This window comes from Thalassophryne amazonica, chromosome 16 (genome assembly GCF_902500255.1).
Source record: "Thalassophryne amazonica chromosome 16, fThaAma1.1, whole genome shotgun sequence".
Classification (NCBI taxonomy): Eukaryota; Metazoa; Chordata; class Actinopteri; order Batrachoidiformes; family Batrachoididae; genus Thalassophryne; species Thalassophryne amazonica.
Window position 1 is genome coordinate 39,052,622 of NC_047118.1, and position 25,191 is coordinate 39,077,812.

Genomic DNA, 25,191 nt, shown 5'->3' on the forward strand with positions numbered 1-25,191 from the left:
AGGGAAATTGATGATACCCCATCAGCTTCCAGCTCTGTCTCTACTACAGAGGGTGCTCCAGTCTGATGCAGGCATTCCTGAAAGTACTCCTTCTAGCGCCCGATTACCTCCTCAGTTGAGGTCAACAAAGTCCCATCCTTACTGTATACTGCCTGGATGGTTCCCTGTTTTCCCTGTTTTCTTCTGAGGTGCCTCACAGTCCCTCCAGAAGCACCTTGGTGCCCACTGAAAGTCCTCCATGGTTGCTCTGAACCTCAGCCACTCTACCATACAGGCCTGATTGGTGGATTGCTGCAGAGATGGTTGTCCTTCTGGAAAGTTCTAATCTCTCCACAGAGGAATGCTGGAGCTCTGACAGAGTAACCATCGGGTTCTTGGTCACCTCCCTGACTAAGGCCCTTCTCCACTGATCACTCAGTTTAGACGGGCGGCCAGCTCTTGGAAGAGTCCTGGTGGATCTGAACTCCTTCCATTTACAGACGATGGAGGCCACTGTGTTCATTGGGACCTTCAAAGCAGCATAAATGTTTCTGTACCCTTCCCCAGATTTGTGCCTCCAGACATCCTCTCTCAGAGGTCTACAGACAATTCCTTTGACTTCATTCTTTCTGGATGCACTGTATATAGTGCCCCCTTTTTTTCTTTTTCTTTTTTTTTTTTTTTGCCCTTAAGTAACTGAACAATAATTGATTCATTTCATCTTCATTGAGGTACAGAGGGAAAATTGCAAACCAAAACCTTACATGAATAGAATAATAAAAATAAACAAATCTTCAATATATTCAGTGAAAACAGACATCTATGCAGGAGACCCTTACCAGCATCCATTTGAGGAATTAAAAACAAAAAAATACTCAAGTGTTTCTAGTTTATTCTTAACAGCTGACAGCAGTTGAAGAGCATCAGAAATGCTGCAAAAAGTGCTACAAAGGTGATCATGACATGTTCCTATTTCAAGAGTTTCAAATATCAAAAATATTCACACAAATAAAACTTAAATTCCAGCATGTTGAGTTCAGAGGTGTCTGAAGCTTGGTGAAGATTGCTATTTTTTTTTTTTTTTTTTTTTAAAGCAGGATATTTAAACAACTCTGTCAGGCTTTGTCCCCCTCCATTTTCATCAGTTTTTCCTTAAGAAAAAAATGAACCTCAATGAATTTTTTTTGTGTAAACAGTTTTCTACTGATCTCCAATAAGAAAAGCTAAATGAAGCAGAATACTGTTGTTTAATCCAAATGCATTTACTTTTTATTGACTGATTTCTTCATATTGAGATAACGTGTGTGAGTGAGAGAGAGAGAGAGAGAGAAGTAAAAAAAAAAGACTATCACATTGGATTTGTACTCCCAGCGGTCACCTGTAGGGGGCGCCTCCACTGTTTTACAGTCTAAAGTCAAGCTGATGGGGCTGTTTGCACGTTGGCGCATGAATGCGTTTTACTGAGTGTCCCTCTGGTTGTATCGGCCCCTCAGTGAGCTCCACAGCTTTGTGAGTTCTCCATGAGTCCGTGCAGCAGCAGCAGCATTATTTATCGCTGCACTTATTTCATTAAGTCTGCTGTTGTGCTTCCTGTGTGCTGACTAACGCTGCCTTCAGTGTGAATTTAAACAGACGAGCCCTGAAGCGCAGCCGCGCACAGTGACAGTCAGCCGTGGGTCCAAACAAGCTCACACAAAGCTCCAGGGAAAAAAAAAAACCCTCCACGAAACAGGCTTATGTCATGATTTTTTTTAAACAAGCTGAATATAAATTCATAAATTCTCTTCAAAGCAGCCAGCTGATTTAAACCTTTATGACGCATTAAATCCCTTTAATTTTTTATGCTGGTTGGGACTTTTGGACGAGGTTAGAGGAGAAGAGAGTTTCTTCAGAGCGCGTTCAGCGCATTAGTTATTCAAGACGATGCATTTTTAATGTGAGTGTAACCGGAGCTCACCTGGAGGCACCAAATTAGCGCCGCGCCGTCGACCTGACGCTGCGCTTTAACGTTTCTCCACCGAACGCCGGTGAGGGGGGGGCAGCCCGCCTCATCTGGATCTGCAGCAGCCGGAGTCAGCGCCTCCGATCACGACTAAAGTTCCGTGCGCACTGCACCAATCTTCTCCGGAGGTATATTTTTGGAGTATCTGGATACTCCGACAAGTCACGGCGCGGAGTTCTTTTTTTCTTTCTTTCTTTTTTTGGAAGTGTTCACCACCAGCTGTCAGCCGACAGAACTCGAGGTAACAAGTGAGCAAAGAGTGCTCCAGACGAGAGGGCAAAGGTCACCTGGCCGGAGCGACATGTTTGGCATGTTAAAGAACTCTCTCTTCGGAAACACCGAGGAGACGGAATATAAACTGCTGAGCAGCGAGACAAAGGTAGGAAGCACGTGGACATCTGGAGACAACCTGCGCGCTGTCCGCGGGGCTGAACGCGCGCGCGTCTGTCATTACGCACAGCTTACAATCAATCAATCAATCAATCAATCAATTTTTTTTATATAGCGCCAAATCACAACAAACAGTTGCCCCAAGGCGCTTTATATTGTAAGGCAAGGCCATACAATAATTATGTAAAACCCCAACGGTCAAAACGACCCCCTGTGAGCAAGCACTTGGCTACAGTGGGAAGGAAAAACTCCCTTTTAACAGGAAGAAACCTCCAGCAGAACCAGGCTCAGGGAGGGGCAGTCTTCTGCTGGGACTGGTTGGGGCTGAGGGAGAGAACCAGGAAAAAGACATGCTGTGGAGGGGAGCAGAGATCGATCACTAATGATTAAATGCAGAGTGGTGCATACAGAGCAAAAAGAAAAAGAAACAGTGCATCATGGGAACCCCCCAGCAGTCTACGTCTATAGCAGCATAACTAAGGGATGGTTCAGGGTCACCTGATCCAGCCCTAACTATAAGCTTTAGCAAAAAGGAAAGTTTTAAGCCTAATCTTAAAAGTAGAGAGGGTGTCTGTCTCCCTGATCTGAATTGGGAGCTGGTTCCACAGGAGAGGAGCCTGAAAGCTGAAGGCTCTGCCTCCCATTCTACTCTTACAAACCCTAGGAACTACAAGTAAGCCTGCAGTCTGAGAGCGAAGCGCTCTATTGGGGTAATATGGTACTACGAGGTCCCTAAGATAAGATGGGACCTGATTATTCAAAACCTTATAAGTAAGAAGAAGAATTTTAAATTCTATTCTAGAATTAACAGGAAGCCAATGAAGAGAGGCCAATATGGGTGAGATATGCTCTCTCCTTCTAGTCCCCGTCAGTACTCTAGCTGCAGCATTTTGAATTAACTGAAGGCTTTTTAGGGAACTTTTAGGACAACCTGATAATAATGAATTACAATAGTCCAGCCTAGAGGAAATAAATGCATGAATTAGTTTTTCAGCATCACTCTGAGACAAGACCTTTCTGATTTTAGAGATATTGCGTAAATGCAAAAAAGCAGTCCTACATATTTGTTTAATATGCACTTTGAATGACATATCCTGATCAAAAATGACTCCAAGATTTCTCACAGTATTACTAGAGGTCAGGGTAATGCCATCCAGAGTAAGGATCTGGTTAGACACCATGTTTCTAAGATTTGTGGGGCCAAGTACAATAACTTCAGTTTTATCTGAGTTTAAAAGCAGGAAATTAGAGGTCATCCATGTCTTTATGTCTGTAAGACAATCCTGCAGTTTAGCTAATTGGTGTGTGTCCTCTGGCTTCATGGATAGATAAAGCTGGGTATCATCTGCGTAACAATGAAAATTTAAGCAATACCGTCTAATAATACTGCCTAAGGGAAGCATGTATAAAGTGAATAAAATTGGTCCTAGCACAGAACCTTGTGGAACTCCATAATTAACTTTAGTCTGTGAAGAAGATTCCCCATTTACATGAACAAATTGTAATCTATTAGACAAATATGATTCAAACCACCGCAGCGCAGTGCCTTTAATACCTATGGCATGCTCTAATCTCTGTAATAAAATTTTATGGTCAACAGTATCAAAAGCAGCACTGAGATCTAACAGAACAAGCACAGAGATGAGTCCACTGTCCGAGGCCATAAGAAGATCATTTGTAACCAATAAATAAATAAAAATAAAAATAAATGTCCACAATAAAAATTATGTCCATTTAACGGTTGATGTAAACTTGTTATGGACTTTATTTGTCCCTCATTTTATATATATATATATATATATATATATTTTTTTTTTTTTTTTTTTTTTTTTTGCCTTATGAGCACAACATAAGGAACCCCCCAAAAATAAGTCGATTTTTACTGGTCATTAATATAATTATTTATTAATTTTTGATTTTTCAGATAGCATCTTACAATATACATTAAATGTCAGGACAAATATATCATTGTTTCTTTTGCTGTTACATTTTTATATAATGATCAGAGGGCTGACATACCCTGCACGTTCTGCACACAGATATATATATATATATATATATATATATATATATATATATATAGGTGTTTTGGTCTGTATGACTTCATCATATACCTTTTGTGTATCCTCATTATGAGGTCATTTACAAATATTTTGCTGATCAGTACATATTTTAGATCTTGCAGCTATGCTTCTTGCTTTTTTAATACAAAAAATGCCGTTTTCCTTGACCTTCGACCAAACTACTGCAAGATCTAATCACTTCTAGATATCTATCAAAGTAATATTCCCATTAAGTTCTATCCATTGAGGCTTCGTGGTTGCTGAGGTATACAAAACAGAGTTTTTCTGACCATGTTTTCCTTGACCTTTGACCAAATTACTCCAAAATCTAATCAACTCTACATATCTATCAAATTAATATTCCCACCAAGTTTTAAACAAATCCATGAAGCTGTTTTTGAGTTATTTTGTCCACACAGACACACACACCAGTAAAAACAATACTGCTCACTGCTATAATGATGCACAGGGTACTAAATAAATTTTCAACTGGGTCAATTAATTTCTTTTTATTTCTATGTTTCCAAATTACAACATAAGTTATGCCAAGGTGCTTGCCAAAGCTATGGTCTGACCTTACCCACCCCTGAGGATGCGCAGGCATTTTTGGATTGTAGGAAGAAACTTCAAGCATACCTCAAAAGGGGTGAACATCTGCTCCGGTCGTACTACTATAAACAACAAAAGTACAACAAAGAACTGTGAAAAATGCAAGGCAATAAAAGTTACAGCTAAGCACACAGTTACTCATGAAGTTTGCTGGTCGTATTTGCCAAACATCTAAACAGTCAAGCAGTAAAGAAGTTATTTACATAAGACATCCACAAAATCTGGCTGTATGAGCTTTACATATGTGAACAACATAACCCTGAGTTTAATTACATTTTTCTTAAGATGGGGAGGAAAAAGTAATCCGTTCCATAGCATCGTAATTTTTTTTTTTTTTTTTTGCGGAGGGGGGGTGTTCAGGAAGCAACCAACATGCTATTTCTGCAAGCAGATATCTGGATGCCAGACATGCATTCATCAGAATATCTTGCCTGAAAATCTGTGTGCATGTGCCACAGGCTGGCATTGTTCATGCCATTGTGTATTTTTGTGCACATGCATGCATGTCCTTTACTGTGCATGACCTTGCGCATATAAACACACCAGATCAAGAATGATACCAGAATTGGGTGTGTGCACACATCCACTGCAATTACCCAAAAATATTTTTAACTCAAGAAAATTGACTTATTTTTAGGGTTTCTTAGTTTTGTGCTCATCGGATAAAAGGATGTCAGGGAGGAACAAAAATTAAAGTCTACAAGTAGTTCACATCAGGCATTAAATAGACATAAGTTTATTCTAAGATGGAAAAAGCTGTGTGTGTGTGTGTGTGTGTGTGTGTGTGTGTGTGTGTGTGTGTGTGTGTGTGTGTGTGTGTGTGTGTGTGTGTGTGTGTGTGTGTGTGTGTGTGTAATCATAGCTGCACAAGCAGGATCACTCGAACCCCTTTCTTACAGGAACGTGGAGGTCAGAGCCTTCACGGTGAAATCACGTGCATCCTGAGACACTGACCAGCACTGACGTCACGGGTGTTAACAACACCGTGCTGCCCCTGCCCCTTATGTTTATTGTATGGGAAATGTAGTGCAAAAACGAAAAAAGAATCATTAGATTGTTGAAGTCATTTAAATGTCAAGCTTTCACCTGCTTAGACGTGAGGAACTGCTGCTTTGGTCTGTTTTATATCATTATGAATTAAACATCATTGCATTTTTGACTCTGGATTACACAAAGTGAGGAATTTGATATGGGAATTTTCTGCTATTTCAAAGGTTAATGATACAAATATTTGCTATTTGCAGCTGTGACTGATTCCAGATTGTCACTGATAGCTTAGACATTTCCAGGTTCTTCTCTCCCCTGTTTCTGCAGCCTGAATGTTCATGCAGGCATATAATGTCAGGTTTGTAAGTCAAGTAACAGTTGGACAGTGAGACAAAAGCAGACAGACATGAGAGAAAGACAGCTTCCAGGACAGCTGACCCGACAGTTGTACAATCAGATGACCCACACTGACACATTTACCCACATAGACACAGCACACTGAGTCCTGCAGTCTGAAGCACAGATCATATGACTCGCCTGTCTATATTTACAATTAAAGCTTTGATTATGGAGGTATTTTACTGCAGATCTTAGATTAACGAAAATATAATGTACCTGTTATCTACCGTTTATTTTCAAAGAGGTACGTCACGTACGTCACAGAAGCCCGTAACTCCTTCTTGCTCTGTGAGACACTCCCACTAAGCCAGTCTGTACTTTCTGCAATGCACTCACACAGTTTGTGGGAGAGGGGCAATAGATCATTTCCCTACAAGAAGAGGAAGGGGTGTGGCCATCACCACATCCTTTCCATTTAAAGCAACAGGGACAGAAACAGGTCCCTTGGTAGAGATATGAAAATAGCATTTTTCAGATGCATCAACTCAGTGTCTATGGACTTATTTTTGGAGACAACCCCAATATCTATTTAAATGACTGAGCCTAGGGTGCTGATAGAGGCCATAGTACTTCCAAATGAAGGCAACACTAGTAAATGCAAATACAAATGGAAAAAAACACACAAATACAAAAATAAATAACACATGCATCAATTCAACAACAGATAGTTGCATCAAAAATGTCTTAAAAAAACAACCAAAGTATTAACAACACGATTGAAGGATCTTAATTGATGGACTGTTCCACTCTTTATCTGTAACTGGTCAGCACAACTGAGTAATCTATCTATCTATCTATCTATACTGATGGTTTGACTCTTACACTAGCTATATTTTTATGTTTTATTAGTTTATTTGCACTGCACTGAACAGCGGACGTTAGACAAAGTCCTGTGGGCGGAAACCTTTTGTGTTGTTCGTACTTCTGTTGTGTTGTGGAGCTTTGCAAATCCTTTTGGGTTTGTGGAGACGTCTGAATTTGCAGCAGATAATGAATTTATGAGCCCGTTCACACTATGGCGTGAAGTGGCTGATACTGGCCGATGTAACAGATACTCAAAAATCTCTGCGAAACACCGGAGAAGGCTTGCTCCATTCACACTGTGACGATTCTCCTGGCATTTGCCAATGGAGAGTGAAAAATTGATTAACATCAACGAGCGCAGGAGTCTGCCAAACTCAAATAAGCTAAATCGGCATCAGTCAGGCAACGCTGATGTCTGGCAGGCCAGCGAAGGCGAACGGAGCAGTAATGGTGTACTAGCGGAGGTGACATAGTCGTCCAAATTGCCATAATCATCACAATGTGAGTGCACCCTTAATTGCTCCATGTGCTGCCATTCATATTTGTATTGTCTGTGCAGCATGTGTATATTTTTCCAATTTGCAAGACATTTTTTGATGCAACTAAATATTGTTGAGTTGATGAAGAGTTTTTGTTGTTGTTGCTGTTTTGTTTTTTAGGAAATGTTTAATGCATTTGCAAGTGTTGTCTTAATTTGGGCATGTTGTGGTCCCGCTCAGCCACCGTACCTATCAACTTGTATTTTCTTGCTACAAATGTGTAAAATGTGGCCCTTTAAAGTAAAGCGCTAATTGAGATGTATTAAAAAATATGGGATCATAGGTAGGAATAACCCTGTATATAACCAAACCCCAAGGGAAACTATTCTTTCCAGTCTTTCTCTTTGACAAGGTCGGAGGTCACGGTGAGTTGCAGCAGCCAAGCAGCAATTTTCAAGCCCATCAAATCTCTAAAAGCTGTCTGTAGGTATTGAAACTGAAGCTTGTCACCCAATCTGTGCAGTAGCCGCCTGACTGACACTCTACACTCTTAATTAAAGATGCCACAGAATGCAGAGGATCGGCCTCACAAACACGTGCATGCGCAATAAACAGGCAGAATAAATTTAGCCCAAGTTTGCTGCTCACTAATTATTTAAAAGGAGAATGAAATGACAGAACACTCACAGCACGTGATGGTGATAATACCTTGTAATAATTAACACTGGCTTCAGACTGCAGTTAAACCCACATGTGATCACAGCTGCATGACAGATGTTAATTGTACTGTTTAACCAAACTCTGCTTGCTTAATATGTCACCCACACACAGTATTAACGGTGATGCCACTGACAAGTTACACAGGATAAAAACACTTATAATTGCTATGTAGGAGCCTGGGGCCTGTCACAAGCGAAAGCTTCATACTAACGTAGCGTTATCTCGTACATGTGGGTGTGATTCCACAACCACCTCCCACAGTTTCAGATCCTACATAAGCACAAGAATGTGCAGTAAAAGCTGGTGTCATGCAGAAAAAATACAGAATATGCAAAAAAAAATAATGGACTGGATGTCGTGCAAGAGCAGCAGTAAACGTCTTTCTGATTGTTAAGAAAGTTTAATATAACTGTGTCGTATAAACGTTTCCCCGACGATTTAGATTAAGGGACTGTAAGGTGTCAGATGCACATGAAAATATATTTTAAGGCAAAGTTTTTACATTATATCTTTATTGATTGGAGAAAAAAGGTGTGTTCAGCTATTTATCTCTATAGAGTTGGTTGAATTCAGCCACACTGGAAGGTTATTAATCCTGAACTCGCAGCATCTCAGTGTGTTTCTCCTCATAAATTTGGCAAAGGCACCATAAAAAAGTTTAAAACTTCAAATCATGGACTGTTGACCTGAGATTCTGCTACAGAATTTTATGGTAGAGATCATAATTCTGATAATTGATTAGTGTCTGTGAGTTGTTTGTTCCAGCTGATTGATTTAAAATAGAATATAATAAAATAGAATAGTCTTTATTGTCATTGTATTGGGGGAGGGGAGGTGTACAACAAAATTAGGGGTGCTCCCGCAGAGCTACTGTACATCACAAAAAAGAAGAACAAGACATCTTATACACCACAAAAAATGTTTAAATATTAAATATGTACTGTGTATGTATGTGTGTGTGTGTATATAGTGTATATATGTATATATATATATATATATATATATATATATATATATATATATATATATATATACACGAGGTCTGTTAGAAAAGTATCTGACCTTTTTATTTTTTTCAAAAACCTGATGGATTTGAATCACGTGTGCTTGCATGAGCAAACCTTGAACCTTCTTGCGCATGCGTGATTTTTTTTCGGTTGCGTCATTTGCTTGTAAGCAGCCTTTGTGTGAGGATGGGTGTAGTCTCTTGTTTTTTCTTTGCAAGGAAATGGCAGAACGACTGGAGCAGCGCGACTGCATCAAATTTTGTTAGAAACTGTGCCACAGCCAGGTGGAAACCATTCGAATTATTCAGACGGCTTTCGGTGATGATTCTCTCAGCATCACACAGATTAAGGAGTGGTACAACCGGTTTAAAGACGGCCGCACAACGGTGGAGAGCGTGCCGTGCTCCGGTCGCCCATCAACATGCTGAAATGACCGGATCATTTCCAAAGTGAACGTTGTGGTGATGTGGGACTGTCGTGTGATTATCCAAGAAATTGTGGAAGAGGTGGACATCAGCACTTTTTCAGCACATTCCACTGTGAAAGAAGATTTTGCCATGAAAAGAGCGGCGGCGAAATTCATCGGCACGACGCTGGTGGCGCAGCAAAAGCAGCTCCGTGTTGAAGTCTCACAGGACATGCCCTGATATGCCCAGATCTTGCACCATTCGGAAGATTCAGAAGGCTTTCGGTGGCTTTTCAGTCGTGTGACTATCCGAGAAATTGTGGAGGAGGTGGACATGCCACAACATGTCCTGTGAGGCTTCATCACGGAGGCGCTGTTGCTGCACCATCAGCTTCGTGCCGATGAATTTCGCCGTCGCTCTTTTCATGGCAAAATCTTCTTTCACAGTGGAATATGCCGAAAAAGTGCTGATGTCCACCTCTTCCACAATTTCTCGGATAATCACACGACGGTCCCACATCACCACAACATTCACTTTGGAAATGATCCGGTCGTTTCAGTGTGTTGATGCCGCCCGGAGCATGGCGCGCTCTCCACCGTTGTGCGGCCGTCTTTAAAACGGTTGTACCGCTCCTTAATCTGTGTGATGCCGAGAGGATCGTCACCGAAAGCCGTCTGAATAATCCGAATGGTTTCCACCTGGCTGTGGCCCAGTTTCTAACAAAATTTGATGCAGTCGCGCTGCTCCAGTCGTTCTGCCATTTCCTTGCAAAGAAAAAACGATGAGAGACTACACCCATCCTCACACAAAGGCTGCTTACAAGCAAATGACGCAACCGACAGGCGTGAAAAAAATCACGCATGCAGACAAAGGTTCAAGGTTTGCTCATGCAAGCACACATGATTCAAATCCATCAGGTTTTTGAAAAAAATAAAAAGGTCCGATACTTTTCTAACAGATCTCGTACATATATATATATATATATATATATATATATATACACAACCCCTGGCAAAATTTATGGAATCACTGGCCTCGGAGGATGTTCATTCAGTTGTTTAATTTTGTAGAAAAAAAAGCATATCACAGACATGACACAAAACTAAAGTCATTTCAAATGGCAACTTTCTGGCTTTAAGAATCTCTATAAGAAATCAAGAAAAAAAGATTGTGGCAGTCAGTAACGGTTACTTTTTTAGACCAAGCAGAGGAAAAAAATATGGACTCACTCAATTCTGAGGAATAAATTATGGAATCACCCTGTAAATTTTCATCCCCAAAACTAACACCTGCATCAAATCACATCTGCTTGTTAGTCTGCATCTAAAAAGGAGTGATCACACCTCGGAGAGCTGTTGCACCAAGTGGACTGACATGAATCATGGCTCCAACACGAGAGATGTCAATTGAAACAAAGGAGAGGATTATCAAACTCTGAAAAGAGGGTAAATCATCATGCAATGTTGCAAAAGATGTTGGTTGTTCACAGTCAGCTGTGTCTAAACTCTGGACCAAATACAAACAACATGGGAAGGTTGTTAAAGGCAAACATACTGGTAGACCAAGGAAGACATCAAAGCGTCAAGACAGAAAACTTAAAGCAATATGTCTCAAAATCGAAAATGCACAACAAAACAAATGAGGAACGAATGGGAGGAAACTGGAGTCAACGTCTGTGACCGAACTGTAAGAAACCGCCTAAAGGAAATGGGATTTACATACAGAAAAGCTAAACGAAAGCCATCATTAACACCTAAACAGAAAAAAACAAGGTTACAATGGCTAAAGAAAAGCAATCGTGGACTGTGGATGACTGGATGAAAGTCATATTCAGTGATGAATCTCGAATCTGCATTGGGCAAGGTGATGATGCTGGAACTTTTGTTTGGTGCCGTTCCAATGAGATTTATAAAGATGACTGCCTGAAGAGAACATGTAAATTTCCACAGTCATTGATGATATGGGGCTGCATGTCAGGTAAAGGCACTGGGGAGATGGCTGTTATTACATCATCAATAAATGCACAAGTTTATGTTGATATTTTGGACAATTGAAAGGATGTTTGGGGATGATGAAATCATTTTTCAAGATGATAATGCATCTTGCCATAGAGCAAAAACTGCAAAAACATTCCTTGCAAAAAGACACATAGGGTCAATGTCATGGCATAGGGTCAATGTCAATGAGCAGATCTGATTTGATGCAGATGTTAATTTGGGGGATGAAAATTTACAGGGTGATTCCATCATTTTTTCCTCAGAATTGAGTGATTCCATATTTTTTTCCCTCTGCTTGGTCTAAAAAAGTAACTGTTACTGACTGCCACAATCTTTTTTTCTTGATTTCTTATAGTGTTTCTTAAAGCCAGAAAGTTGCCATTTGAAATGAGTTTAGTTTTGTGTCATGTCTGTGATCTGCTTTTTTTTCTACAAAATTAAACAACTGAATGAACATCCTCTGAGGCCGGTGATTCCATAATTTTTGCCAGGGGTTGTAGTCACCCTTTCTTGACTTCAATGAAAATAAATACTTGTTTTATAAAAAGTAAAATAAAGACCTCTTTCTTGACCTCATATTTAACTGTTGACAGCACTGTAACAGTAAAACGTGCAATTTCTAACCTACATTGTTTATAAATGTAACTATTAAATTCATTCTAACATTTAAATTCTCTCTAAACATTTTACTTGTCAAAATTATTATTATTTTAAGTAGTATTAGTAGTTGTAGTAAAAAAACAACTTCAAAACTGGACCTTTAATCTAGGGGTGTTGTGGGGGGGCACATCCCTGCCCCACGCCCCCATTCTATCTGGATTCGTCCCTGCATTGGCATTTGAGCACAAAGAATAGATAACATTTATTTATGCAGAAAACATGACCAGATTTACAGGTAAGAAAGTTTTATTGTGTTTTCACATCATGTGGTCCTCAGAAAGAGAGTTTAGGTGCATTTGAGTGGAAAATAATGTTAGTTGTTGACACGTCGCGGAGGATCAGCTGTTTTTAGCGAGCAGATACGGAGCAGCTCAGCTTAGAATTCTAAATAAAGGGGAAAATAAAGCATAAAAATGTGTTTGTAAAGCTCAGTGCATGTGTGCTGTTGTCACCGTGCTTTAAGAGGTGAGGATGAGTTGTAGCTGCTGCAAAAAAACACAGATGAAAAGCTCACAGTTCGCTTCAAGTGGACAGTTCAGTTGAACCCCGACCTCCTGCCCACGGACCAAGTTTAATGCTGCTATCGACCCACAATGTAAAAATAATAGTAATGCACAGTGACTTGGAGAAGTAACTTTAATCTGATTACTTATTTGGAAAGATTAATGCGTTAGATTACTCGTTACTAAAAAAAAGTGGTTAGATTAGAGTAATGCGTTACCGGCATCACTGGATATGATTAATAGCAGTTGTTTTAACATAAACATAAGAATATTGTAGAAATACTTAAAATTAAGACCAATCGTGCTTGCAGGTACTTCAGAACTTAATAAGTGCTTTTTGAACAAAAACAAACACCAAAAATAACTGAAAATGTCACAGTGCCCTGTCCAGAGAATGACTTTACTGCAGCTTCAGCAATAGCTTCATTTGTCCTCTTGTAGCTGTCCAGCTCATGCAGTACCTGCAGATCAATTTTGTGGAGCAGATGATGCACACGTGCATATGATCCAACCCTTGAGGTAGACATTTATCACAAATGTGTTGAAATGGCCAAGACACGAGAGTTCACGTGCAGAACTGGGAATGAAAAATGTATATCTTTAGAATCCATATGAGCATTGCCGTCATCTAGCTCGATGGAATGCCCCAGGGGCCTGAATGTGTAAATCACCATTGAAGTCAGCTCCGAGAAACAACAGTGATAAGTGCAGGAGCCCACGGTCATCATCTCTGGGATAGAGCTCTGTTAATGTTGCCGAATGAAGTGAATGATATCAGCCTTAACTGGCTCAACAGCTGACACTATGAACTGTACAGCTAGTCCACTTTCATAGCCTGATAGTACATGAGCCAGTCATGAATTTTGACCTAATCCATACCACTTAAGGGATAAAAAAAACAACACTTAGAATCCAGCCTCAGTGTATTATGGCCTACACAAAAATGTATGATAGGCATCCCAGGGTGGTAGATGTAACCAGGTAGGAGTCAATGAAGAATTACACAGAGGTCAAACTTTACAAATGCTCCAATCATGTTGAAAACTATATCATATTATTTGTCTGATTATAACAATTCCAAAAAGGTATAGTTTGGACTATCTATGATGGAATGTTCTGGAGTTATGGAGTAAAAACAGCAAAAATGGTGACAAAGGTCATTTTCAGTTTGTACAGGGGTCAAAAATTAAAGTTGCTCCAATTTCAGCAAAAAAAATGATGCACATTATTGGTTGAAATAAAAGGATCAATAAATGGAATAGTTTTGACTGTTGAATGATTTGTCTCCAAAGTAAAGGTCAAACAAGGTCAACATCCATTGAATTCTAAGACATGTGACATATGTTACCCTGTAACATGATAACTAAGCATGGCAGATGGTGCAAACTATTCCTTTTTAGAACCCTATTAACCCAAACAATAATTTGCATAATTTCTTTACTGAACAACTTTAATATTTGACCCTTGTACAAACTGAAATTGACCTTTGTCACCATTTTTTGCTGTTTTGACCCCATAACTCCAGAACATTCCGTCATAGATAGTCCAAACTATACCTTTTTGGAATCGCTATGATCAGACAAGTAATGTGATATAGTTTTCGACATGACTGGGGCATTTTTAAAGTTTGCCCTCTGTGTAATTCTTCATTGATTCCTACCTGGCTACAGCTACCACCCTGGGATGGCTATCATACATTTTTGTGTAGGCCATGATACACTGAGGCTGGATTCTACATGTCGTTTTTTCCCCTTAAGTGGTACCGAAAACCTGCTTGGCCCATGGACTAAGACTGGCCAATTATATAGGAAACACTAAAGTTCATTGAGCTACCAGTAAATATCCATACATGTGAATGAAACTTGTAGCAGTTAAAATGCTTCATAAAAGGAAAAAAAATAGGGGGTGGGACCTGGAAAAAGTTGAAAAAGATTTTGGGCCATATATATCCCAAAGACTGCTTTCAGTGATGCCGGTATTTGGTTAGACTCTTTCTCTCCGATTGTTCTGTCTGAGTTATTTTCATTAGTTACTTCATCCAAACCATCAACATGTCTGTTAGACCCCATTCCTACCAGGCTGCTCAAGGAAGTCCTACCATTATTTAATGCTTCGATCTTAAATATGATCAATCTATCTTTGTTAGTTGGCTATGTACCACAGGCTTTTAAGGTGGCAGTAATTAAACCATTACTTAAAAAGCCATCACTTGACCCAGCTACCTTAGCTAATTATAGGCCAATCTCCAACCTTCCTTTTCTCTCAAAAATTCTTGAAAGGGTAGTTGTAAAACAGCTAACTGATCATCTGCAGAGGAATGGTCTATTTGAAGAGTTTCAGTCAGGTTTTAGAATTCATCATAGTACAGAAACAGCATTAGTGAAGGTTACAAATGATCTTCTTATGGCCTCGGACAGTGGACTCATCTCTGTGCTTGTTCTGTTAGACCTCAGTGCTGCTTTTGATACTGTTGACCATAAAATTTTATTACAGAGATTAGAGCATGCCATAGGTATTAAAGGCACTGTGCTGCGGTGGTTTGAATCATATTTGTCTAATAGATTACAATTTGTTCATGTAAATGGGGAATCTTCTTCACAGACTAAGGTTAATTATGGAGTTCCACAAGGTTCTGTGCTAGGACCAATTTTATTCACTTTATACATGCTTCCCTTAGGCAGTATTATTAGATGGTAGTGCTTAAATTTTCATTGTTACGCAGATGATACCCAGCTTTATCTATCCATGAAGCCAGAGGACACACACCAATTAGCTAAACTGCAGGATTGTCTTACAGACATAAAGACATGGATGACCTCTAATTTCCTGCTTTTAAACTCAGATAAAACTGAAATTGTACTTGGCCCCACAAATCTAGAAACATGGTATCTAACCAGATCCTTACTCTGGATGGCATTACCCTGACCTCTAGTAATACTGTGAGAAATCTTGGAGTCATTTTGATCAGGATATGTCATTCAAAGCGCATATTAAACAAATATGTAGGACTGCTTTTTTGCATTTACGCAATATCTCTAAAATTAGAAAGGTCTTGTCTCAGAGTGATGCTGAAAAACTAATTCATGCATTTATTTCCTCTAGGCTGGACTATTGTAATTCATTATTATCAGGTTTGTCCTAAAAGTTCCCTAAAAAGCCTTCAGTAATTCAAAATGCTGCAGCTAGAGTACTAACGGGGACTAGAAGGAGAGAGCATATCTCACCCATATTGCCTCTCTTCATTGGCTTCCTGTTAATTCTAGAATAGAATTTAAAATTCTTCTTCTTACTTATAAGGTTTTGAATAATCATGTCCCATCTTATCTTAGGGACCTCGTAGTACCATATCACCCCAATAGAGCGCTTCGCTCTCAGACTGCAGGCTTACTTGTAGTTCCTATGGTTTGTAAGAGTAGAATGGGAGGCAGAGCCTTCAGCTTTCAGGCTCCTCGCCTGGGTAACCAGCTCCCAATTCAGATCAGGGAGACAGACACCCTCTCTACTTTTAAGATTAGGCTTAAAACTTTCCTTTTTGCTAAAGCTTATAGTTAGGGCTGGATCAGGTGACCCTGAACCATCCCTTAGTTATGCTGCTATAGACGTAGACTGCTGGGGGGTTCCCATGATGCACTGTTTTCTTTCTCTTTTTGCTCTGTATGCACCACTCTGCATTTAATCATTAGTGATCGATCTCTGCTCCCCTCCACAGCATGTCTTTTTCCTGGTTCTCTCCCTCAGCCCCAACCAGTCCCAGCAGAAGACTGCCCCTCCCTGAGCCTGGTTCTGCTGGAGGTTTCTTCCTGTTAAAAGGGAGTTTTTCCTTCCCACTGTAGCCAAGTGCTTGCTCACAGGGGGTCGTTTTGACCGTTGGGGTTTTACATAATTATTGTATGGCCTTGCCTTACAATATAAGCGCCTTGGGGCAACTGTTTGTTGTGATTTGGCGCTATATAAAAATTGATTGATTGATTGATTGATTGATTGAATATTGAGTGGCACCCTCGTAAACACTGTAGTGAATGGTGGAGATGCATTTGAAACATGCACTTCTGTCTCTGTTGTGACCAGATTCCTTAAAAAGAAAAGTATATATTAAAGTTACGGCTCAGCAGCCTTGAACGTACTTAATTATGCCACGAGTGTGTGTTGTGTGTGAGATTTCCCTGCCTGTGTTGTTATGTAAGAGCATGCCTCTCTTGCTCATTATTCTCTGTAGGCTGACTGAGCCCTGCAGAGCAGAAGAAATGAAATGAGTTTAAAAATGTTTCATCTGCATCTTGCTATCTGACTGCCCACTCTGGTTTCAAGCACGTGTTCCAGTCGTACACACTCAAACACTGAACCATCAGAGTGTAAACTTCAACACTCGGAGGCTTTCATCCTCCGGAGCAGAGAGTCCACGTCAGTGGCGTGTGTGCGTCAGAGGTGAATCATACGTTACCTCTGAGTTTAACCTAATCTTTCAACCCCAGGGAGAGAGAGAGAGTGTGTGTGTGTGTGTGTGTGTGTGTGTGTGTGTGTGTGTGTGTGTGTGTGTGTGTGTGTGTGTGTGTGTGGTGTGTGTGGTGTGTGTGTTTATACAAAAGCAATTGCATTTGTGCATGCTTCTATGTGCAGCTGTGCTTGCAATGCTGATGCCAAAAGTACCTCCTGTCTGCCTTTCTTTCCCAGGACGGAGTCAGCTTTGAGGTGCGGCGATACGATGCAGGTAGATACGCTGCTGTCTCCTCTGAGGGCCGAACATTTGACCAAGTGACGGGAGAACTGATAAGGAAGCTGCTCATGTACAACGGTGGCAGCAATGAACCAGGTAAAAGCCATTTACCTGCATATACACTGCTGTACAAAAATCTTAGTAATGTCTTATTTTAAAAATATTTGATTATATATACAGTGAGGAAAATAAGTATTTGAACACACCCTGCAATTTTGCAAGTTCTCCACTTAGAAATCATGGAGGGGTCTGAAATTTTCATCTTAGGTGCATGTCCACTGTGAGAGACATAATCTAAAAAAAAAAAAAAAAAAAAAAAAAATACCAGAAATCACAATGTATGCTTTTTTTATATAATTTATTTGTATGTTACTACTGGAAATAAGTATTTGAACACCTGTGAAAATCAATGTTAATATTTGGTACAGTAGCCTTTGTTTGCAATTACAGAGGTCAAACGTTTCCTGTAGTTTTTCACCAGGTTTGCACACACTGCAGCAGGGATTTTGGTCCACTCCTCCATACAGATTTCAGGTTTGGAGTTTCAGCTCCCTCCATAGATTTTTCTATTGAGTTCAGATCTGGAGACTGGCCAGGCCACTCCAAGACCTTGAAATACTTCTTACAGAGCCCCTCCTTAGTTGCCCTGGCTGTGTCTTTGGGGTCATTGTCATGCCGGAAGACCCAGCCATGATCCATCTTCAATGCTCTTACTGAGGGAAGGAGGTTGTTTGCCAAAATCTCTTAATACATGACCCCATCCATCCTCCCTTCAATACGGTGCAGTCGTCCTGTCCCCTATGCAGAAGAGCACCCCCAGAGTATGATGTTTCCACCCCATGCTTCGTGGTTGGGATGGTTTTCTTGGGGTTGTTCTCATCCTCTAAACATGGTAAGTGGAGTTGTTTCCAAAAAGCTCTATTCTGGTCTCATCTGACCACATGACCTTCTCCCATGCCTCCTTTGGATCATCCAGATGGTCAGTGGTGAACTTCAAACGGGCCTGGACATGTGCTGGCTTGAGCAGGGGGACCTTGCTGGCCTGCAGGATTTTAAACCATGACAGCATCATGTGTTACTAATGTAATCTTTGTGACTGTGGTCCCAGCTCTCTTCAGGTCATTGACCAGGTCCTTCTGTGTAGTTCTGAGCTTTCTCAGAATCATCCTTACCCCACAAAGTGAGATTTTGCATGGAATCCCAGACCGAGGGAGATTGACAGTCTCTTTGTGTGTAGAAAGTTCACTGTGGGTATGAGTCAGTGATCACGCAAGGTTTACCATTACTGTAATTTAATCCAACTGAAAATATGGCTGGCGCCAGATACATATAACAGAACAGAGCTGGGAGAGGAGCATTCCGATTGGGCCACGTAATAAAGTACGGTGGCCAATGGTAAACAAACAATGCATAGAATAATTTATGAAATGATCTACATTGTGTTTCTTCCACTTTCTAATAAATAATCATTACAGTTGTTGTCTTCTACCAAGCTGCTTACCTGTTGTCCTGTAGTCCATCCCAGCCTTGTGCAAGTCTGCAGCTTTGTCCCTGGTGTCCTTAGACAGCTCTTTGGTCTTGGCTATGGTGGACAGGTTGGAGTGTGATTGACAGGTGTCTTTTATACAGGAAACAAGTTCAAACAGGTGCAATTAATACAGGTAAAGAGTGCAGAATAAGAGGGCTTCTTAAAGAAAAATTAACAGGTCTGTGTGAGCCAGATTCTTGCTGGTTGGTAGGGGATCAAATACTTATTTGCAGCAGTAACATACAAATAATTATTAAAAAATCATACATTGTGATTTCCAGATTTTTTTTTTTTTTTTTAGATTACGAGGTTCTATTAGAAAAGAAACCGACCTTTTATTTTTTAAAAAAACTATAATGGATTTGAATCACGTGTGAGTACGTCAGACAAGCTTGAACCCTCGTGCACATCGTGAGTTTTTTCACGCCTGTCAGTTGCGTCAGTCGCCTGTGGGCAGGCTTTGAGTGAGCACTGGTCCAAATTGATCAACGATCAAAATTTTTTCAGAAACTGAGAGACACATCCAAGTGGACAACCATTTGAGAAATTCCAGACGGTTTTCGGTGAAAATTGTAACGCTGATGAGAGATTATGGAGTGTTACTGTCGCTTTAAGGACTGCCCACGGAGCTGGATGGCGCCCGCACCCCGAGCCGCCGTCGTCAGCCTGTTTCAAGCTGAAACTTCCAATTTAATGCCTCTGTTGACCCAGGACGTCCGTGAAGAACAGAGAAGTTTCAGAAGAGCTCGGATCAGCAGTTTATCCGGACATTCCACTGTTAAAGGAGATCTTGTAATGAAAGATGTGCGGACGGATTCGCGCGTCGGCACCCAGCCGCTCATGGCGCCACAGCAAAACACCTCCATGTTGATAACCATTCGTAAGATTCAGGCGGTTTTCGATGGCTTTCAGTCGAGTGAGTATCCGAGAAATTGTTTAACAGCTGGGCATGTGCAAACTTGTCCTGTAATGCTTCCAACGGAGGTGTTTTGCTGTGGCGCCGCGCCATGAGCGGCTGGGTTATAAGAGGTTATAAAGATAAGTCCTTCAGAGAGCAAAATTAAGAGGTTACACAGGTTTTATACAGAACAGAGGAGGAGTAAATTACCTGTATTTCTTTAAGTCTGAGCATCTTCATGTTATAGCTCATGAATCAACAGCTGCCTACTCATTTAAAATCACTGGGGAAACACATATACAGTAGTGTTCAGAATAATAGTAGTACTATGTGACTAGAAAGATTAATCCAGGTTTTGAGTATATTTCTTATTGTTACATGGGAAACGAGGTACCAGTAGATTCAGTAGATTCTCACAAATCCAACAAGACCAAGCATTCATGATATGCACGCTCTTAAGGCTATGAAATTGGGCTATTAGTAAAAAAAAGTAGAAAAGGGGGTGTTCACAATAATAGTAGCATCTGCTGTTGACGCTACAAACTCAAAACTATTATGTACAAACTGCTTTTTTAGCAATCCTGTGAATCACTAAACAAGTATTTAGTTGTACAGTATAACCACAGTTTTTCATGATTTCTTCACATCTGCAAGGCACGGAGTAAACCAACTTGTGGCACCTTTCAGCTGTTATTCCACTCCAAGATTCTTTAACAACATTCCACAATTCATTCACATTTCTTGGTTTTGCTTCAGAAACAGCTTTTTTTATGTCACCCCACAAGTTCTCAATTGGATTTAGGTCCAGGGATTGGGCAGGCCACTTCAAAACATTAATTTTGTTGGTTTGGAACCAAGATTTTGCTCATTTACTAGTGTGCTTGGCGTCATTGTCTTGTTGAAACACCATTTCAAGGGCATGTCCTCTTCAGCATAAGGCAACATGACCTCTTCAAGTATTTTGACATATCCAAACTGATCCATGATACCTGGTATGCGATATATAGGCCCAACACCATAGTAGAAGAAACATGCCCATATCATGATGCTTTCACCACCATGCTTCACTGTCTTCACTGTGAACTGTGGCTTGAACTCAGAGTTTGGGGGTCGTCTCATAAACTGTCTGCGGTCCTTGGACCCAAAAGAACAATTTTACTCTCATCAGTCCACAAAATATTCCTCCATTTCTCTTTAGGCCAGTTGATGTGTTTTTTGGCTAATTGTAACCTCTTCTGCACATGTCTTTTATTTAACAGAGGGGACTTTGCGGGGGATTTTTGCAAATAAATTAGCTTCACGCAGGCGTCTTTTAACTGTCACAGGTATCTCCAGACTGTCTTTGATCATCCTGGAGCTGATCAATGGGTGAGCCTTTACCATTCTGGTTATTCTTCTATCCATTTTGATGGTTTTCCGTTTTCTTCCATGCGTCTGTTTTTTTTTTTTTTTTTTTTGGCCATTTTAAAGCATTGGAGATCATTGTAGATGAACAGCCTATAATGTTTTGCACCTGCACATGAGTTTTCCCCTCTCCAATCAACTTTTAATCAAACTACACTGTTCTTCTGAACAGTGTCTTGAATGTCCCATTTTCCTCAGGCTTTCAAAGAGAAAAGCATGTTCAACAGGTGCTGTTTCATCCTTACATAGGGGACACCTGATTCACACCTGTTTGTTCCACAAAATTGATGAACTCACTGACTGAATGCAACACTACTATTATTGTGAACACCCCCCTTTTCTACTTTTTTTACTAATAGCCCAATTTCATAGCATTAAGAGTGTGCATATCATGTATGCTTGGTCTTGTTGGATTTGTGAGAATCTACTGAATCTACTAGTACCTAGTTTCCCATGTAACAATAAGAAATATACTCAAAACCTGGATTAATCTTTTTAGTCACATAGCACTACTATTATTCTGAACACTACTGTATAATCCCTCACATTCACCCCAATGTGAGGGTGTTGTCATGCAAGGCGCTCAATATACACTTGGGAGCAACTAGGGATTAAGGACCTTGCCCAAGGGCCCTTAGTGATTTTCCGGTCAGGCTGGGATTTGAACAGATGCCAGAACATGTCCCGTGAGGCTTCATCACAGCGTTGCTTTGCGCCATGCGGCACCGCCGCAACGCGCGGAATTCCTCCGCACGTCTGTCTCAAGGTGCCGAAAAAGTGCTGATGTCCACGTCTTTTCACAATTCCTGTGCTAGTCAGACGACGTCCTGGATAAAACACAGCGTCCAGTTTGGAAATGAACGGCACATTCCACTGTTACACGAGTTTTTTTTTCATGGAAAGAGGAGCGGAGGCTTCGCGCGTCGCGGCGGTGCCGCATGGCGCAAAGCAACGCCGTGATGAAGCCTCATGGGACATGTTCTGGCATGCCCAGGCACATCCACAATTTCTCGGATAATCACTCGATGGAAAAACCACCGACACCTGTCTGAACGCCATCTCAAAGCCGTCCTGTGAGACCAAAACGGAGGTGTTCCTTTGTCTCGCTCCAGTAGTGAATCCATCATGACGCGCGAAGCCTCCGCTCCGCTTTCCACGACAAAATCTCTTGTTAAAAGTGAAATCTGCCGGAAAATGGTTGATGTCCAGCTCTTGTGATAACCAGAGAAAGTGCACATGACGGTCCGGCTCCACAGAGCCATCCGTTTAGAAATGATCGATGGCGGCACGGAGTGCGGCGCGCTGAGCGTCCTTAAAGCCGTCCTTAAAGCTGTAGTAACAGTCCTTATTCTCTGTGAAGCCCGTAAAATTTTCACCGAAAGCCAGATAAATTTTTCGAATGGTTTCCAGCTGCCAGTCTAACAGTTTCTGAAAAAATTCTGATGGAAAAAAAGCCCAAATCATTCCGCCATTTCCTGACAATGAAAATCCGCCGAGGGGGCTGGACCACTCCTCACTCAAAGCCTGCTCACAGGAGAATGACGCAACCGACAGGCGTGGAAAAACTCACGCATGCGCACAAGGGTTCAGGCTTGTCTGACGCAATCACACGTGATTCACATCCATATGGTTTTTTGAAAAAAATAATAAGATCGGATACTTTTCTAATAGACCTCGTGTGTGTATATATATTATATATATATATATATATATATTATAAATCACAGTTTGTCTGCTTTGTCTTCTTTTTTCAAACTCTTTATTGTATACTTGTTCTGAAGATGAGGCTATGGGCACAGCAGCACCCATCATCATCACGGTGTACCCACGCAATGATGGTGTTTGACTCGCCGCTTGGTTGTTGGAATCCGCATCCCCACCATGTATCAGCAAAGCCCACCTGTTCCCACTGACAGTGCCATCAGGATCGAAGAGCGGCCCGGCATGACCGTCTACGCACTGTGAGTGCTTTGTCTTACATACAATTGAGAAAGTCTCTCCAGGAAGTTGATATTTCAGGATTTCAACAATTAGTTCAACAAATAACCAGTATATCTATATAGATGTATATTATTATCACATATCAATGAAATATAAACAGTGTGGGACTGTATCTTAAATCTGTCTGGAGGAGGCAGTTCTCAAAAACTGAGTGACTGTGCAAGAAGGAGACTAGTGAGGAAAGCCACCAAGACATCCAGACAACCCTCTATCAGTTTTCGGTATCTGTGGCAACAATTGAAAAAACTATGCAGTGCAACTTTTAACCATTGCATCACCAGTTACACAGCTTCTTGATGGACTGGCACAGAAGGATTTTCTTTTATACACACACTTAAATATTGTATATATAAAAGTATATAAGTTCCATACTGTGCGTAGAAGTGTTCATACACACAGTTTAAACACAAATCCATGTGTATGAATGATTAATACATGAGGTTCCAGCTGCTTCCTGTCTTACTGTATGGTCGTGGTACTTGGCTATCACTAGAATGACTTTGTGTGGTTACTTCAGGAGACTAAGATGAGTAACACGTGCGTTGTGCGGAAGTGTCAGGTGTGATATTTTGGTTGCATTTCTCTATGGACAATCCCGCACATTGGTGCCTCCGTGTTGAGGATCCCGGTGTCTGGAGAAGACCAAGAGGACACCCATGTTTCACCCACTGCAGCAGATAGATAGTTGTAGATGGATGCAGCAAAGCACAGCTCTAGTGCATGCTCCCAGACCTGACCTGATGATTCTCCACACGTGTTGCTTATTAAAGTAACTTGAATTTTCCTGCCTATTTTGAATTCTTATTACGTCCGCCAGGATGTAATAAATCATCAGTGTTTATTTGTTTGTCTGTTAGCAGGATTACACCAAAACTACTGCACAGATTTTTAACAGAATTCACCACCGATAGATATTAGGGCATGAAGACCACTGAATTTTGGAGGTGATCCAGATTGGTGGACAACAGAATTCTCGGTTTGCTCTTCTTTGTCTGCAGGCAGTTTGGTGGGTTTGCTGGGGAGAGCGAGTACCGAGCAGCGGCCTTGCGTTTGACACGCACCCTGGGTGAGACGGCTCCTTTTCAGCGCAAACAGTACTTCTGCTGCAGCTTTGACCCACTCAAGCCTTATGGACGCCGTAATGAGGTGTGGTTCCTCCAGGAGGAGCCATAGGCTGAATTATTCCAGCAGGTCCAATGAGTTCAACCTAAAATGCCCTGAAACCACTGACAGTCTTGTAGTTCTATCAGTATTCGATTAGTAAGAGCAATGAGGATGTATAGATGGGTCACATTGCCTTTACTAGTGTAGTCTCAGCTTCTCTGGATAGTCAGAAAACTTTCCATCAGCTCTACTGAAGTAATAACAGCTGGTCATGAGTCTATGAGCCACTTTCCGCAAACTTACAATTTGTCTTTATTGCATGTGGATGGTAGCAGATGTTTGTCAGGATTTGATGTAAAATTATATAAACCAAGTAAAATATGGTGTGAAAGTGTCTGCAGGGTGGACAACGAGACAACATGAAAAAAAAAGATATTTTGGAAAAATTACCCTCACATGTTTGGATTACAACTGCTTCTCGCTGGTAACAAACTCAAAATAATTAAAAAGCAAATTGTATTCAAAACCACCTTTCA

The 25,191-nt window shown here is 40.8% G+C and overlaps 1 protein-coding gene across 1 annotated transcript; it reads left to right on the top strand.

Moving 5' to 3' along the window:
* Nucleotides 1-2,282: 2,282 nt before the first annotated feature.
* On the top strand, nt 2,283-25,024 carry LOC117528565 (heme-binding protein 1-like). Its single transcript, XM_034191201.1, is given in 5 exon segments — nt 2,283-2,360; nt 17,678-17,816; nt 23,332-23,388; nt 23,391-23,511; nt 24,550-25,024. Coding segments are annotated over 5 exon segments (570 nt in total). The 3' UTR covers nt 24,725-25,024.
* The last annotated feature ends 167 nt before the right edge of the window (nt 25,025-25,191 follow it).